This window comes from Schistocerca piceifrons, chromosome 5 (genome assembly GCF_021461385.2).
Source record: "Schistocerca piceifrons isolate TAMUIC-IGC-003096 chromosome 5, iqSchPice1.1, whole genome shotgun sequence".
Taxonomy (NCBI): Eukaryota; Metazoa; Arthropoda; class Insecta; order Orthoptera; family Acrididae; genus Schistocerca; species Schistocerca piceifrons.
In genome coordinates, this window is record NC_060142.1 from 13258361 (window position 1) to 13276554 (window position 18194).

Sequence of the window (18194 nt, forward strand, 5' to 3'; positions counted from 1 at the left end):
AGAAACTAGTATAAGCATGAGTATTCAAATACAGAGATATGGCCGGCCGTTGTGGCCGAGCGGTTCTAGGCGCTTCGGTCCGGAGCCGCGCAACTACAACAGTCGCAGATTCGAATCCTGCGCCGGGATGTGTGTTATGTCCTTAGGTTAGTTAGGTTTACGTAGTTCTAATTTCTAGGGGACTGATGACCACAGCAGTTAAGTTCCATAGTGCTCAGAGCCATTTGAATCATTTGGTGTTACAGTCGACGCACGAGCGATAGGTCTCAGCGTCTCTGAGGTAGCGAGTATACCGTGAATATGAGGAATCCGGTAGAGCATCAAATCTCCGACATCGCTGCGGCCGGAAAAAAATCCTTCAAGAACGATACCAATGACGACAGAAGACAATCGTTCAATATGACAGAAGTGCAACCCTTCCGCCAATTGCTGCAGATTTCAGTCCTGGGCCATCAACAAGTGTCAGCGTGCGAACCATTCAACGAAACATCTTCCGTAAGAGCTTTCGGAGACAAAGTGCCAATCGTGTACCCTTGATGATTCCACGAAACAAAACTTTTCTCCTCGCCAGGGCTCGTCAGCACTGACATTGACTGTTGATGACTGGAAACATGTTGCCTGATCGGACGAATCGCGTTTCAAAATGTATCGAGGAGTTGGACGTCTACAAATATGAAAACAGCATCATGAATCCATGGATCCTGCATGTCACTGTTCAAGCTGGTGGAGGCTCTGTAATAGTGTGGGGCGTGTGCAGTTTGGGCGATATAGGATCCCTGATACGTCTAGATACGACTCTGACAGGTGACACGTACGTAACCATCCTTTCTGATTAACTGCATCCATTCATGCCCATTGTGCATTCCGACGGACTTGGGCAATTCCAGCAGTACTATGCGACACCCTACACGTCCAGAATTGCTACAGAGTGGCTGCACGAACACTCCTCCGAGTTTAAACACTTCCGCTGGCCACCGAACTCCCCAGACATGAACATTATTGAGCGTATCTGGGATACCTTGCAACGTGTTGTTCAGAAGAGATCTCACCCTCTTGTACTCTTACTGATTTATGGACAGACCTGCAGGATTCATGGTGTCAATTCCCTCTACCACTATTTCAGACATTGGTCGACTCCATACCACATCGTGTTTCGGTACTTCTGCGTGCTCGCGGGGGAACTACACGATATTAGGCAGGAGTACCAGCTTCTTTGGCTCTTCAGTGTATATAAAATACATTGATTGTAGCTTTACATAAAGAAGAGAATATACTTTTTTCTACATATAATAAGACAATCAATACATTACTACTTGTGTACAGCATATTTTAAACAATATGCAATGTGATGTTAAGGAGGAGACGTCGGAATGAAAGCTCTTCGAGCCTTCTCCTCTCAAGTGACGTTACCTTATTACTAGAGTATTAGTATGCGGTGTCACTGATTGTGTCTGGTTTTGGTTGTTTTATGATTGTTACTGCCTGTTGTGCTTTTTTTACTTTAGTATGGCATCCAGTGTCATGTGTTGTTGGTTTGGGTCCCTTAAGTGTTGATCCCATCTGAGTCAAATTCACTTAGTGTATTCGTTCTCTCTCGGTTTTTGGAATTGTCATCTTGCTTGTGTCCTGTCACGTGGTTTGGTGTGTTGTTTGTGCTTGCCTACGCCTCCTTCCATGCGGGTTTTCGTGCTTGTGTTCTTCATGCAGTGTGTTCGATACAATATCGGCTGCACTACTTACTGTATTATTCTGGCGATGTCACTGTCGTTTCGTATGTCAGAGATGAGGCACTCTGGACCACCTGCTTTCGACACTACTTCCTTCCTGCGCGACGGTTCAGCACCAAGAGAGCGGGAGAGCGGTGGCGGCCAGAGACTCAGTACCGCACCCGTAGCCGCACCCGCGCCTCGTCTGTCCAGTGATCAGCGCACTTGCAGCCTGGACGCGACCTATCGACTCAGCCCCTCCCCAAAAATCAAACTCCAGGGTATGGTTTACAAATATCTGAAACTAGTCTGGTGGAACCACTCGAGGACGTGCCATGGGCCCGCAAAACGTCGCACCACGTTACCTAAAGCTTTCTTTCCACCACCTCGTCCCTCAGAATCTCTTAACAGAAACCAAGTTCCCGACCTCGAAGTTCACTGGACATCGGCTGCGGTTGTACCGTGCCGCTTCTCTTTTGTGGGCCATTTCTTTGTTATTCCTAGCCTGACGCCAGCTGTCTCTAATAACTTCAGGGATGATCTCCCGAGGCAACAAGTCCGCAGTCGACCACACGCTAGACAACGGAAAATTCAATGGATAAGCGACAATAAGAGTTGCTAGGGTGACCTCATGAGTTCATGATTTGCTGCATTAAATATAAAATTGGTCCATGGCAGAGAACTATCACACTTACCCTGGGACTCAGTATGATACATAACAAAAGTGGTTCAAATGGCTCTGAGCACTATGGGACTTAACATATCAGGTCATCAGTCCCCTAGAACATCACACACATCCATGCCGGAGGCAGGATTCTAATCTGCGACCGCAGCGGTCGCGCGGTTCCAGACTGTAGCTCCTAGAACCGCTCGGCCACTCCGGCCGGCACTCCTTAATCCTGTGCATCGTTTAGTAAATGCCCAGATACCCTCCTATGACTGACTGATGATATGATCGGAATAGAGCCAGTACCAACACCCGAGGCAGGCAAATCTTTCACTGCCCATCATTGCTGGTACAGAAGCAGAGAATCCCTTTTTTCAGCTTATCCTGGGATGTCTTCAACAGTTTCCTAACGACACTTGATAAGCCCCAAATCCGAATCCCGTTCCCCCTGCTCAAGTAGCTGAGCAAACAAGCCTGGCTGGCACCCCGGTAAGCACCTCGTCTCCACCGGCCTGCGTCCTCAGCGGAACAACTCGTGCCCCCTTCCTTGAACATCAGGCTAAAAGCGTCAGCCACCACATTCTCACGACCTCTCATGCGCCTGACGGAGAATTTAAAGATGAAAATCCGCACTGCCCAATGGGCAGTGCTCCCACTTTTACGAGGTCATGGCAACACCTCAGTGAGGGCTTGGTTGTCCGCCTCAAGTATGAATTTCTTGGTGGCAAGCAGAACAGTGAGGGCCTCAAGTTTCTACGTTGAATATTCACTTTCAGCGGGCGTCGACAAACGGGAAGCATAGTCGGCTGGCCTGCACTCTGTCTCAACACCAGAGCATTGCATAATGTAGTCTTCGAGGCATCGAAGGCCACCTGCTGACTGTCGGTCCATTTCAATGGTTTCCCTTTCCGACACAACAGATGTACTAGCACCGACAGTCCGCGAACTTGGGAATGAACTTTCGGAAAAAATTTACCATCTTCACGATCCTCGCTATTCCCTTTTTAACTTTGGGAGGCCAAAAGTTGTATATAGCCAAAGTTCGAGAGTGGTCAATCTTCAGCCTGTTTGGCCGAGACCACATGCTCCAGGAAGGATACCTGCCGAAGCGCCAGGTGAGCTTCACTCTCAGTCCCACCTTCCCCAATGGCGACAGGACCTGACGAAGGTGTTCCAGATGTTCAGGTAAGGATTTGCTGTAGACAACTACATATTCCAGCTATACGAATCGGAACTTAACGTCACCCTGCACCGAATCGATGAGCCTAGGCAAACAACCGCTCTCGTCGACAGTCAAAAGAGCACGCGATTAAACTGTACGAGTTTCATTCCAAGGTAAATGCAGTAGCCGCCTTGGATTCCTCCGCCAGTGGAATTTGATAATACGCTTGGTTAATATCGAGCACCGTGAAATACTGAGGCCCGGTGAACCCAAAGAAGGAATGATGTAAATCTGGAAGAGGAACAGACTGCAGAAAGTCCGATAATCAACTACTGGTCTGCATCCTCCTTCACCATTCCTCTTTGCCATCACGGAAATCGGAACAGCATTAGGAGATTTTCCACTATCGAAAACGTCTTCATTTTAGGAGGCGACAGCCTACAAGGGAACTGCCTAACTGGCACATCATCCAACAGACAGATACGATATTCAGTTTTGTTTGTGACTCGTATTCTACCTCTCAAAACTTCTTTCCAGGACGAGGGAGTCACATCAGACTCACCGTAATCGATGGCTACCGAACAAACGTCCGAGAATTTATCATGCCAACACAAACGAAACCTTACAGATGGACAGAATTCAAATTGGAAAGGCCCAGTGAATAATCCAAAACTAACCTAGACCTTTTAACAAAATCACATCATAACAAGAAATTAGTGCCAAACCTTTCGCCACCAATAGCTCCTATGGCGAGGAAACGTCACCTATTCAATAGGAATTGCGGAACAAGCGAATCAAAGTGAGAGGTTGGCCGTAACCCACGATACAAGTTCGCATGACGGGTTTTAATTCAGAGAATTTACAAATAGTTCGGTACCTGAGGTACCACTCACAATTTAATAAAGGAATACCGCTCCCTGTGTCGAATAATGCACAGACTGGCTCGTGATTAAGATTTGCTCACACAAAGGATAGCTCTGACCCCACTGCAAGCATTCGGCAAAACGCAAGACTGAAACTGCTTGCGTCCCTCTCACCGTCAGCTGTTCGACTGCCTTTTCCTGCTCGGAATGACAATTGCGGTCAAGGTGGCCGGGCTCGCCACAGCGGGGGCAACATCCCTTAAAGCGCCTGGCGTTACCGGGAGCGCCCTTACTACCAGCGTTATTGAGGCTGAACTGGACAAGTCCCTCTCATACCCACCAAACACGCCAAGTCGCTGTAAGTGGCAGGCCTCTGGCGGGTAAAATACGGGAGCGAGTGGCTTCCACCTCTGACGGCTGGACGTGAAAAGCAACTGCTGCCGTTCGAATCTCCCGTACACAGGGTGCCCACAAATTAATTGTTTATTGAGTAGATATAGTGGTGGTACTTGCAATGCTTACTGTGGTATCGGATTATGAGTGATTACTTTCAATATGTTCATTTCTCTGCAGTGCCGCGAAACACGTTCTGAAGCATAACTGGTGTTACGGCAGCCGCTGCACGTGTAATGCGGTTCCTGAGCTCCCGCAATGGGCCAGGTGAGCACACGTCCTTTGACGAATCGCCACGCAAATAAGTCCATCGGCGTGAGATGAGCGGAATGTGTTGCCGACGGCAAAACGCCTGTGCGTGCAACTCATGTCCGAGGGGACTGTGAAATCAAGAATGTACGAACATCTAAGTCATAATGACATGGTGCCTCATCTTGCTGAAAGTAAACAGTATTCGGATACTGAATAGGCTGTGGCAACAGAAAATCTGTGAGCATGATTAGATACAGTGCTCCGTTTATCGTTTTTTCAGCAAAGAAAAACAGTCCAGAAACCTTCTCGTACGTGATGCCCTTCCAAACATTATCGTCGGGAGAGTCTCACATGATTTCAGTATATTCCACTGGTGGTGTGTTAGCCCAGATAATGCAGCTATGCCTGTTAACCTTTCCACAAACGTGGAAGGTCGCTTCATCGGTGAATAAGATGTGACTCAGGATGTTACGCTTTCCATGTGCAAAGACCACGTCGATGCACATGGCTACACGTTCTGCAAAATCTTCTTCACGCAGATGGTGGAGAAACTGGAGATGGCACGGCTTCTCCTTTGCGGTAAACTGCAACACCTTGTGCACCGTGGAACGCGGAATGTTCAATTCCACTGACAGACGCCGCAACGATTGTGGACTCCTTTCAGTGGATGTCCCGACGCCTTCAATCCATTGACTGGAGGCTGAGTGCGGATTGTTTTATCACTGGGACCTTCGTGACGGAATTCGCGGTGAAATCTCATCCCAATGTCATCGTATGACGACCTCTGTAGCCTCCACATCACAATGACCACTTTCTCTTCTGCAGTAAACATCATGCACATTCACCCTGTAAACAATGAAACACGCGTTTAATTATTAGCATGAGATTATTGCAATTTATCAGGCAACAATGAACACACAAAATATGTTGAATGTAGCAGCAATGATCTACCATATACAAACTGCTCATAAAGTATGTATTTCTACAAAACAGTTACTTAATCTCTGGACGTAGTGTATATTCGATGAATGGCTCTACCATGCGTTGAACACGGAAAAGGTATTGGTTAAACAAGTCGCTCTTAACAACCTCCTCTCAAAATCGTAGAGCGCAACTCCCCGAGATTCCCATGGTCCACCAGGACAGCACTCACCACATCAGCCAATGAACGCCGATATAATGGATATACCATCTGAAAAATTACACTCCATGAAACCCTAAACACGTTAACCTTCCTCTCTAAATTTATAGACAAACATAAACGCTTTATTAGTTATATTAAAAGAAAGGTCAGCGTTGGCCGTAATATTGATGGTTTATTGATAGAAAAATCGATTTTCAATCACATAGTGATCATCTTCAATGCTGGAAGTTAAAAATTTCACATAGCGATCAGTGAATAAAAAACAAAAACCACAAATACACCTGAGTATAAACCAACTGTTGGAAAGAACATACCTGTGGTGTACAAATCAAACTCATAGGCACTGGTATCAGGTTATCATCAGTAACCAAAACTGAGAAACGATCACAATAACTGAAGCCGCTGTCTACATTCACCTACACAGCAGGCCTCGGTGTGACAGGGTCTTGGAACGCCCTCTATGTGGCGTGTGTCAAGTGAAGACTTAACAATACTTTATTTGGCAAGAGATTACCACAAAATACCAAAGTGCTCTTGCAAATCATTAATTTTAAAATTGTACATTAAAAACGCATAGCAAAAAAGAAAGGGGGAAATGCACATATTAGTTGTTGCACAGTGTTGGTGGCAAGATACTCCATTCCTTTCAGCGGACATAAGAATGGATTTGGCAATGATTGGCAAAGAATGGATTTGGCAATGAAATGACTCACAGTGTAACCTCCGTCTCGTTGTGCTAGAAGAATCTCTCGATTTCTGTAATAGCAAGACATTGTCTTCATTACTCTCGCCCGTACCGCTGCACCGCCGCCCACTCTAAAGCACTCAGTTTTACCTGTATCCGCTATCATTCGCCATTGATTATAAATCTGACACTACCAACACTAAATCCCCGGTTCGGTTAAACCAGTGTGCACCCTGCACCTGCTCGCTGTGCTCGCGACGAGTGGCTACCTTCTGAGAAGTTTGTCTCAGATTCGTAAAGAGGAGCGGCGTAGCACTCCAGGGCCACACCCACCTGACCGATACGTTCCCAAATAATCTGTGCCCGAAGCGTCGTCGCCCCACGATAACGTGAACAGAGCTCCCCCACGTCTCCGTCCTCCGACTGGCCGCAAATATGCAACACGCAGATCAGTTGTCCTTTCTCAAACGGCCGACCCCATCACCGGGCGAGACCCCATATCACCACCAAGGTCACCAGAAAGAAAATCGACACACAATTACATCCTGAGAAAACAAAAAAATTATTATCAAAATTGTTGCGACGTAGGTGAGGAATGACGTACAGTCAACTAAACCTCCCAAAGGTAACCACACACAGCTCAGGGAGAACGTGTAGTTTCGGTCTTTCTGAATGCCGTGAGGGGAAGACGAGTATCGCGATTGATCTGCCGAAGAGAAGTCGTAATCAGACTGTCTGGAATCGTAAGCTCTATGTAGTAGCCGCAAGGCCCACCAAACACTCGGCGTTAGGTGCAAGGCAACTCAGATCGCTTCTAGGTTTGTTGCTGCGAGGCAAACGTGAGCGAATTTTCTGACTGAGATCCTCGGTTTGAGAAGCGTACTAATTTCTGATGCGGTCTGGAGACGCAGCTCAGGCTGCGGCATCGAGCAGCAGACACGTGGTACGCCTGTTGAGTGACCAGCGTGGCGCGTTGACCACCGAACTGGAGGTTCCTCGCGGTGCCCCTAAGCACTGCGTTGCTCCGGCTCGATATTAATATCGGAGGTGAACTGCTCGCCGCGTACGATACACGACCCGGCCAACTGCAGCAGTCATAGCTTGACATCCATGTGGGGCATTAGTGTGTAGTTTGCTATTCACTGTGACTGTCGGCCCAGTGAACTACAGCCAGATTGCGTCACCCACGTTCCAAATGGGAACCCCAGTGTAGGACTCCACTCATTCCTGACTGTCAACTGCGCTGTAACAACTTTCAAATTCTTTCTAATTCTGTGTTATTATGTTCGCTTATCATATTTCACTCTTGTGTCCTAGTGATACAAAATTTGTGTAGTCACACCCAGCACCTTTTGTTTCAATATGAATTAGAGCCTATAACCTTTTCTAAAATAATTTATCTGGAAGATAGTTGAAGTAGTGGAGAATCTATTACATTACGTCTACTTCATCTCCACCATTAGGGCCAAAATGTTTATTAGTTATCACCAGATCACAGTTACATGTAGTTGCTGAGGGGTGACTGTCACCTAGAGTACTGCCTGACAGATTGAAACAAGGAGTGCTATCGCACATTACGAAATCTACTCACACCACGGACGCTTCGTAATCTCTTCTCCTATTTACATGCAATGTGCTACATTTGTTTACGCTCGGGGTCAACTTCGAGAGCCTGCCCCGATCATCGATCCTCGGCAGGGCTTACCACGTTGCCAGTGGTCTTCTAGAGTTGCGACCTCCCTGTAGACAAGAGCGACGGCCATGAGCGAACTCACAGAGGTCTCGGGATCGTGCACTAGATCGTTAATATACAGTAGATTGTAAGCAGGTACTGCCGGGAAACGCTACGTTGTAAGAATACCAAAATAAGATTTGCATTCATTGTGGAGCAGAAACATCACGGACACTGCAAACCGCGGTTTTTCTTTGTGTGTGTGTGTGTGTGTGCGTGTGTGTGTGTGTGTGTGTGTGTGTGACACGAGCTCATCACACCGTAAGGAAAGTGTACAAGCGGGACAGAGGCGAAAGCAGCGACAATACTAGTGGCGTATAGGGAGCTCCGCTGATATAAGCGACACTGACAGAGTGTAAAATCTGATGCCCCGGCGGCTGGGAACGAGCGTCTCCGATATGGCGAAACTGGTCGGCTGTTCGCGACCTGCTACGATGATCGTCTATGGAAACTGGTTGAAAGACGGTGAAAGCACAAGTAGGCGACAAGTTAATGGAAGTCCACACCTCGGAGGTTCGCCTGCTCGGGGGGGGCAGGGTATTCCGCGACCTGTGGCAGACCTGACAAAGCGTACGTAGCTGGAGGAGGCTGGTGTTTCAGCGCGCACCGTTCAGTTGACAGTGTTAAACACAGGTCTCCACAGCAGACGACTCCCAGTTGTCCTCAAGTTAAGCCAACAACATCGTCAGTTACGATTGCAATGGGCATCTGGTCATATCGAATGTGGACGGTGGATCAGTGAAAACGTGTCGGCTGGTCGGATGAATCACGCTTCTCTTTACACTGGGACGACCGTCGTGTCCTGATCCGCCATCATTCAGAAGAGCGGCTGCTCGAAACAGCGTACGTTCATGTTCATGTTTCACAGATTGTTAAATATCTTTTTTTAAATTTTCTTGTTGTACATCTGTTGATACCTGTTAAGCCTACCGCGGTTATCAGTTCAAATAAATGAAAATTGTACAGTTTCCTTACTTGGGGGCGGGGGGAGGGGACTGGGGGGGGGGGGGGGGGTAGAACGTCAAACTGGCCGACTTAGAGCGGGAGAGGCGCCACAGGACACTTTAATTTCCACTGTCTATGCTTTTACGAATAAATTCATAAAACTTTGCGAGCATGACCAGGAAGGACCCAGGATCCACACTCATAGCAATGGAAGTTCAAAACCTTAAAAAGAAATTTTCTTACATGTGAAATCTCATAATTTTTACTTACTATTTGCTGCATTTGTTGCTTTTCTTCAGAGTAAGATAGATTCTTCGATGAAATTTGCACGACATACAACCCATGCTTACAGGTGTATGAAAATCTAGAGTTTATTTATTTTATGAAAAAATGAATGAGCTGTTACATTTTAAAATCGTGCTTAGAAAAAACTAAAATTTTATAGTTAATTATATCAATTCTTATCACAATTTTTAATAGATTTGGAAAATTCTAAAGTTTCATACACGTGTAAGTACGATTTGCATGCTGTGCTAAATTCATGGAAGAATATGAACTTCCACTGCTTTGAGTGTCTATCCTGAAGCCTTCCTGGTCATGCTGACAAAGTTTTATGAATTTATTCGTATAGACAGTGGAAATTAAAATGTATATTTGCTTGTTGACCTTCCCTGCCCTCTCCAGAAAAGCTCTGTAACCCACTGCTCTCCTATTTGAGCGCTGTGTTCTTCCACGACGCTCGGCTCCTAAGGTCATACATAATAAGTGTGTTACCTTCTTAAATTGTGGGCGATTTGTTACACACTATTTATTTTAGTATTCTGTCTTCTTTCGATGATGTTCATTGTCACGTTCCCTATTCATAGGTCTTATTCGATTTGCAGCTTTTTTTGAGGGTTTTACGCATCATTTTTTAAAAATTAATCAGCATACACGAAGAAAGCAAGAAACAGTAACATACGTCATTAAAGTTTTGAAAGACTGTTGCTGTAGGAAGACTAGTTTATAAAAGTTAATGACAAGTGGTAAACAAGTAATTTATACCTAGAGTGCGGAGTTGAGACTTCTGAGAAGTCTCAAGTGATGAACGATTACGAGTAAAAGTAAAGAAATACAATTAAAAAAAACGATAGCTTGGAAAACGAAGCAAAGATGGCAACGGTGACAGACCACATATGGAAGGTGAGGATGTGAAGTTTTCTCACAGCTGACGATTCCTTTTCTCGTTCGTAATTTCGGAAATGCTTGTTCTCGGTAGTTTGCTTGATCGTTTTTTAGTACTTGAATCCAAGTGTCCTCGGTGTCACGTTCCTTTTCGTGTACTTCGCATACCGCTGACTTACTCAGCTATACCTTTTTGCACGCGAGTAACATTACACCGACTGCCTGGTTAGACGTGCGGTCTACCACACTGCTATCAAGGAGGGAAGGCGTGCCGGTCTCCGGCACGAATACGCTCGGCGAATTAGTCTCGAGGTCCGGTCTGGTGGCCAGTCTCTGAACGGTTTTTTAGGCTGTTTTCCATGTGCCTCGGCGAATGCGGGCTGGTTCCCTACATTCCGTCTCAGTTACACCATGTCGGCGATTGCTGCGCAAACACTGTCTCCAAGTTCGCGTACACCATAATTACTGTACCACGCAAACATTTGGTGTTACTCTCGTCTTGTGTGAGACGTTCAGGAGGGGGCCCACAGCCGGTGGGGTGAGTGGACTTGTGTAGCCTGTTGTGGGGTTGTGAAGCACTGAGGGCTACGGTGGGGACGAAGCCTCTCCGTCGTTTCTAGGTCCCCAGTTCCATACAATATAACACAATACAATACAACGTTACACTTTAACGTACCGTCGTTGATATGCTGGTTAAACACGGGGCCGAGGCTCGAACTGGGATAGGTGGAGAAAAAACAATCCCGGAATTCGTCTTGGCGAGACTGCACAGGGATTTGAACCTCGACCTTCCCGGGACCTACGCGCGAGGTTGTCCAGGAGGTACGTGGGCGTATCGCATTTGGCTCCGCCACCACGCTGCCAGGCGCTAAAAGTGCCGCAGTTTGTTTCAGCTGCGGCGACAGACGAGAGCCGCCGGCGGCAGTTCATCTGCCCACCGCCGTGATGAGGCCGTTCCCGGCCCCTCCCACAGAGCGTGTTGCGTAACGGCGCGCCTGCGCACTGAGGGCCCACGTGGCCCACGTGCCCTGTGCGACGCAGCCGCCTTTTTTTATACGAAGATGCTCGACGGGGGCGGGTCAGTGCGGCGCCGGCTGGCTACTACGTTTTGGCTGCGCGCCCGCGGCGACGCGCGTGCTGCTGCTGCTGCTGCTGCTGCTGGTGAGTGCCGGCGCTAGTTGTCTTCATTTGTCTCCACCTCGCGTGCAGCTGCCAGCGCTGACGTCACTGCGAGGCTGTTGTGTCACTCGTTTCCGCATCTGCACTACCAGTAAACTCACACCCGAGTAATCATTAGCAATTCTTGTTACTCTGCCTGCTTTTCGCGTAGTTTCCGACAACACACTGGTTGAGAGGCTATGACAGTGATGCCAAACACTTTCGGAGTGCCTTTTCCGCGACTCCTGCACCGTCATCTTCTTCACATCGTCATCCGTTAGACATAAAATGCTACTTTGCTGCCACTGTTGATTCGAAAAGGACGAGACCGGTGTTTTTACTTCTTCTCGGCGTGACACTATGGGGGACGTAACACATGCCCGGGTAAGAAACGCCTGGAGACTGAAATCGCCCCAGCGAGTTCCAAAGCAAGCATCACTGGACTCAGCATTCCCCTTAATTGGTTTTGGAAACAAAGGAAAACGTAAACACGGGTGGTCGCCCCTCCAGGATGCGAATTTGGCGTCTTCACCACTGCAAGCTGTGTTCACACGGAAACGCTAAACAGCTCCTTCTCTTGAGACTCGTTTCCGCTGGCCGGGCGGTTGCTATCTGATAAGCTGACGGATTCGTGAGACCCGTGAAGATAGTATTCTAACTCGGGTGTAGAAACCGGATGACTCAAAACTCACGCGCCCGCCGATCATAAATGGCTTTCGAAAAGATATTTACGCCAGTTGACTGTATATAATGTGTTTATTTCACTACCTAGATTTCGGCCTCGGGGCATTTTCAAGTGTTACTATATGAAAAAAATGTAGTGAAGCTCTGATTTAAATCAGATGTCCAAAACACAAATGTAAACTTCATTTAGCTGTAGATAAACGTTAAACATTATTGCCCACATTAACTGATGATTATAAACAGACAAATGAAGCTTACACTTACGTTTCGATCGTCTAATTTACATAACAGCTTCACAACATTCTTCGACGATGTATTTCACACAAGTCGGTCGATTTTTTTACGTTGTAACAATTGGAAGCGGCCTTGCCGCAGCTATAACACCGGTCCCCGTCAGATCACCGAAGTTAAGCGCGGTCGGGCTTCAGTAGCACTTGGATGGTCTGCCGAGCGCTGTTGGCAAGCGGGCCACACCCAGCCCCTGTGAGACAAATTGAGGAGCCACTTGATTGAGAACTAGCGGCTCCGGTCTCGTAAACTGATATATGGCGGGCAGAGCGGTGTGTTGACTACATGCCCCTCCACAATCGTATCCAGTCACGTCTATGCCCTGAGGACCACACGGCGGTCGGTCGGTACCGTTAGGGTCTTATGAGACCTGTTCGGGAGGAGTTTAGTTTTAGTTTAATAACACCGGAAAATGGCGGATGGTCGAAATCTAGATAGTGAAATAATCACATTATATACAGTTAAATGGCGGGTATGTCATTTCGGAAACTTCACATAATGGTGGCGCCAGAGAAAGAAAAAGAATCATTGAACAAAAATGATACAATCATCACGTGTTTTTAGTGGCACCAGAAACCTTGCTGGAGGTCAGAATAGCGTCATGCATTGAACATATTTTTTTCATTTATTCATTCTCCCGCAGATTCGTTAATATTCGCAGTTCAGGTCCTGGATGAAAAAGGCAAAGCTAACAGAACAATTTCAAAAATCTCCGATTCAATTAATGAAAAAAAATGCTCTGAGCACTATGGGACTCAACATCTTAGGTCATAAGTCCCCTAGAACTTAGAACTACTTAAACCGAACTAACCTAAGGACATCACACACACCCATGCCCGAGGCAGGATTCGAACCTGCGACCGTAGCAGTCCCACGGTTCCGGACTGCAGTGCCAGAACCGCTAGACCACCGCGGCCGGCTCAATTAATGAACTGCAGGAATACATGTCGTATGTTTTGGTACCTGAGACGACCGCTAAACCCGCTGGGCAGAACAGGTGATTAGGATTGTGCAAAGGGCCAAATAACGTGTCGATCAGTTTCAACTTAAAAATGAAATTTATTGTACTTTAATAACATATTTACAAGCAAAGCGGCACATAGCCGAACCTTTACAACTACGAGTTTCAAACTCCAATTCTTTCACGGCTGAAGGCCTCCAAACAATAAATCTTAAAAGCAAATGCAGTTATTGCAAATTATATATTTATATCACAGCTAGGCTGAAAGCCTCAGGTCAAAAGTGGATAGAGGAATATAAACAAGATGCAATACAAACGGCTGAAGGCCCACAATAAAATTTTCAAGATATTAAAATAAATTACCATAACCTTTCAAAAGCAGAAGGCCGCAATGTTTTTGCTTAAAGGGTAATTTTAAGAATAAGGTTCCAAGCGGCTGAAGGCCCACAATTAATTTTCCAAAATTTTATATATATATATATATATATATATATATATATATATATATATATATATATATATATATATTGTGTGTGTGTGTAAAAAACCATAAGCCTTGATTTACATAAAACATAGTAAAACGAAGAATTTATTAAATCATTGGCTATAATAGATTATAAACAGAGAATTAAACACCCGTAAGAAAGACAGTGAAGATAACGGCACTCAGAAGCCTCCAGGGGGTCGGTCTACACTCGTTCACTTAGGTGAGACAGGAGGCAGTGAGCCAAACTAAACTTGATCCGTCAGTAACCCAACCAGGGGACAGCCACGGACCGACCGACAAAAGGACTTGCCTGCCACCAATCGGTACATTAGAACTGAAACACAAAATGTTACGGATGTGATTATCCAGAATCAAATACGTATATGTAATAAGCTGTCAAAACTACACACCATGTTGGACAGCGACAACAGGTGAGAAAAGGACACTGTCTGAAATTACGTTAGTGGTCAGGGCAGGTAACCAGAACACTAACGACCACAACGCAGAGAATTCCGCTGGTGCACTTCAATTGTAGTCAACCAATATTGTTTATTCCACCGCATGGCGGCTAAATTTTACCACTACAAACACTCGGTGTTGCTCACAGAAAAACCTCCCCAACAGCGAACCACCGAAACGAACCACACAACATGAATGGACGTGGCTTGGGTACTTAAGACACCACTCAACCTTGACATTCTGGCTCGGTGAGCCACGAAGCTCGTAGCGATCGGACAGCTCCACACACGCCCCGACACCGCACGGGGACCGCCAGCGGACGCAACCGACCGCGGTGAACGGAGTTACCCCCCACCCCCCTGGTCCGCACCAACCGATCGACTGCCCGCAGAATGCCGACAACGTCTAAAATAGTCGTCAGTGAAAATATCGACAACTACACACACAACCTGACAAACACTTGCTCGAAGATCTGAACGTTTCCCAACAGTAACTAAGCACGTACGAAGACAAATCGGGAGTCGATGCACACACACAGCCGTGTCATGAACGATCGGCGAGCCAAAACGCGTCGTCCGGTAGGACGACCGACCGACGATCCACCAAGACCGTGGCCCGACTCAGGTGATGCGTGGCGGCAATGGTTGGGCGAGCCATGTCGACTCACACCTCCCTGTTGCTCCACCCCGACTGCACCAGTGCCTCATTGCAACTCCCCGACTGGCAGGTCCGGACTGCGCTCCAGACCCGTTCCAATTGACTGGCAGCCCGAACTCGCGACCCGAACTCGCTTACGACTGACAACCAACGGAAAGTCATAGCAGTAGAGCAAAGATACTACGAGAGGGGATATATCGATACACGCTGCTAGCGCCGCCCACGGTCAGGCAAAGCAACAACTTAGTGACACCCGTAATTTAAATTAACGTAGTGAGGTGATAGCACGTTAAAAACAGGGTGTAAAATACATGATGGCGGGAACACGAGCCACGCACGGCTCAGTACCAATAAGATGAAACTATTGCTCCGCCAGAAATGTACTTGTATTTCAACCTCTTCCTCTCAGAGTAGTACTTACAGCTCCCTCTAGTACCTGCTATCTTAACATATGTCCTACCATCCTGTCCCTTCTTGTTGTCTGTTTTTTCCATAAATCTGTTTCTTCGCCCATTCTCGGGAGAACCTCCTCATTCCTTACCTTATCAGTCCAACTGATTTTCAAAATTCTTCTCGAACACAACACTTCAAATGCTTTGATTTTCTTTTTTCTGGTTTTCCCACAGTCCGTGTTTCACTACCATGCAACAGTTTGTTCCAAACGTACATTCTCAGAAATTTCTTCCTCAAATTAAGTCCTGTGTTTGACACTAGTAGACTTCTCTTGGCCAGGAATGCCGTTTTGCCAGTGCTATTCTGCTGTTGATGTCCTCCTTGCTTCTAACATCTTGCAACATTTTACATTGTCGAACGCTTTCTCCAGATTAAAAAATCCTATGAACGTGTTTTGAATTTTCTTCAGTCTTGCTTCCAACCAGCCACAACATCAGAATTGCCTCACTGGTGCCTAAAGCCTAACTGATATTCACCTAACACAGCCTCTATTTTCTGTTTCATTCTTCTGCATGTTATTCTTGTCAGAAACTTGGATGCTTTGGTAATCAAGCTGACTGTGCGATAATTCTCGCACTTCTCGGCTCTTGCAGTCTTCAGAATTGTGTGGCTGACGTTTTTCAGAAAGTCAGATGGTGCATCGCCAGACTGATGCATTCTACCCTCCAATGATTTTAGAAATTCTGACGGAATGTTGTCTATCCCTTCTGCCTTATTCGATCGCAAATCTTGCAAAGCTCTTTAAATTCTGTTTCTAATACTGTATCCCCTATCTGTTCTATATCGACTCCGTTTCTTCTCCTGTCACGTCATCACACATATCTTCCCTCTCATAGAGGTATTCAATGTACTCTTTCCACATATCCACTCTCTCCCCTGCATTTAACACTGGCATTGCCATGAATGTTAGCAACATTTCTTTTAATTTCACGGAAGGCTGTTTTGACTCTTCTACATGCTAAGTCAGTCCTTCCAACAATCATTTCCTGTTCGAGTTATTCACATTTTTCCTTCAGCCATTTCGCCTTAGCTTCTCTACACTTCCTATTTATTTCATTCCTAAGTGACTTTTTCTGTATTCTTGAATTTCCCTGAACAATTTTGTACTTCCTTCTTTCATCGATCAACTGAATTATTTCTTGCGTAACTCATGGTTTCTTCGCCATTACCTTCTTTGTAGCAAGTTTTTCTTTCCAACTTCTTGCACTTTTTAGAAACATTCATTCCTCTTAAGCTGAACTGCCTACTGAGCTGTTCTTCATCATAGTATCCATAGCCTCAGGGAACTTCAAAGTATCTCCTCATTCCTTAGTACTTCTGTACACCTCTTCTTTGCGCATTGATTTTTTCCTGACTAAACTCAAACTTCAGCCTACTCTTCATCACTGCGAAATTGCGATCTAAGTCTGTATCTGCTCCTGGCTGTGTCTTACAATCCAGTATCTGATTTCAGAATCTCTGTCTGACCATCTAATTAAAATCTTCCCATATCGCCTGGCCTTTTCCAAGTATATTGCTTCCTCTTGTCGTTCTTGAATAAAGTATTCACTGGCACTAGGTGAAATTTATTGTAGAACGTAATTGATGTTTCTTCTCTCTCACTCCTAGCACCAAGCCCATATTCTCCCATAACCCTTTTTTCTATTGCTTCTCCTACAACTGCATTACAATATCACATGACTATTTGATATTCTAATCCCCTTATGTACTGAATTACCCGTTCAGTATCGTCATATACTGTAGTTTCTCCATCCCCTCATCTTCGTCTTGCGACGTCGACATGAATATCTCAACTATTGACGGTTCTAGTTTGCTGTCGATTCTGATGAGAACAATCTTCTCACTGAACTGTTGACAGTAACTCACTCTGTTCTTTCTGGTGCTACTGATATTATCCTATACTCATCCCACCAGAACTCATTGTCTTCTTTCCATTTCACTTCATTGAATCCCCCCTCCCCGTGACTATATTAGATTGTGCCTTAGCATTTTCCTTTTCATATTTTCTAGTTTCCCTACCACGTTGAGATTTCTGACGGTCCACGCCCCGATTCGTGGACCGTTGGTTATTCGATCTTTTTCTAATGCTCACCTTTCCCCTACAGTCCCCTCCCTGAATCCAAACGGGGGACTAATCCGAAATCTTTTGCCAATGGAGAGATCATCATGACACGTTTTCAGTTACAGGCCACATATCCTGTGAATGCCCAGTACGCGTCTTTAATGCAGTGGTTTCCATTGCCTTCTGCATCCTCATGCCATTGATCATTGCTGATCCCTCCGCCTTTAGGGGTACTTTCCACCCCAAGGGCAAGAGAGTGTCCTGAACCTCAG

The 18194-nt window shown here is 46.1% G+C and overlaps 1 protein-coding gene across 1 annotated transcript in view; it reads left to right on the plus strand.

The window, feature by feature from the left end:
* Positions 1–11774: 11774 nt before the first annotated feature.
* The window catches only part of LOC124798082 (UDP-glycosyltransferase UGT5-like), a 146468-nt gene continuing 140048 nt past the window's right edge, over positions 11775–18194 (plus strand). The window contains exon 1 of the mRNA XM_047261323.1: positions 11775–11874. Coding sequence (XP_047117279.1) covers positions 11775–11874 — 100 coding nt within the window. The remainder of the gene's footprint in view (positions 11875–18194) is intronic.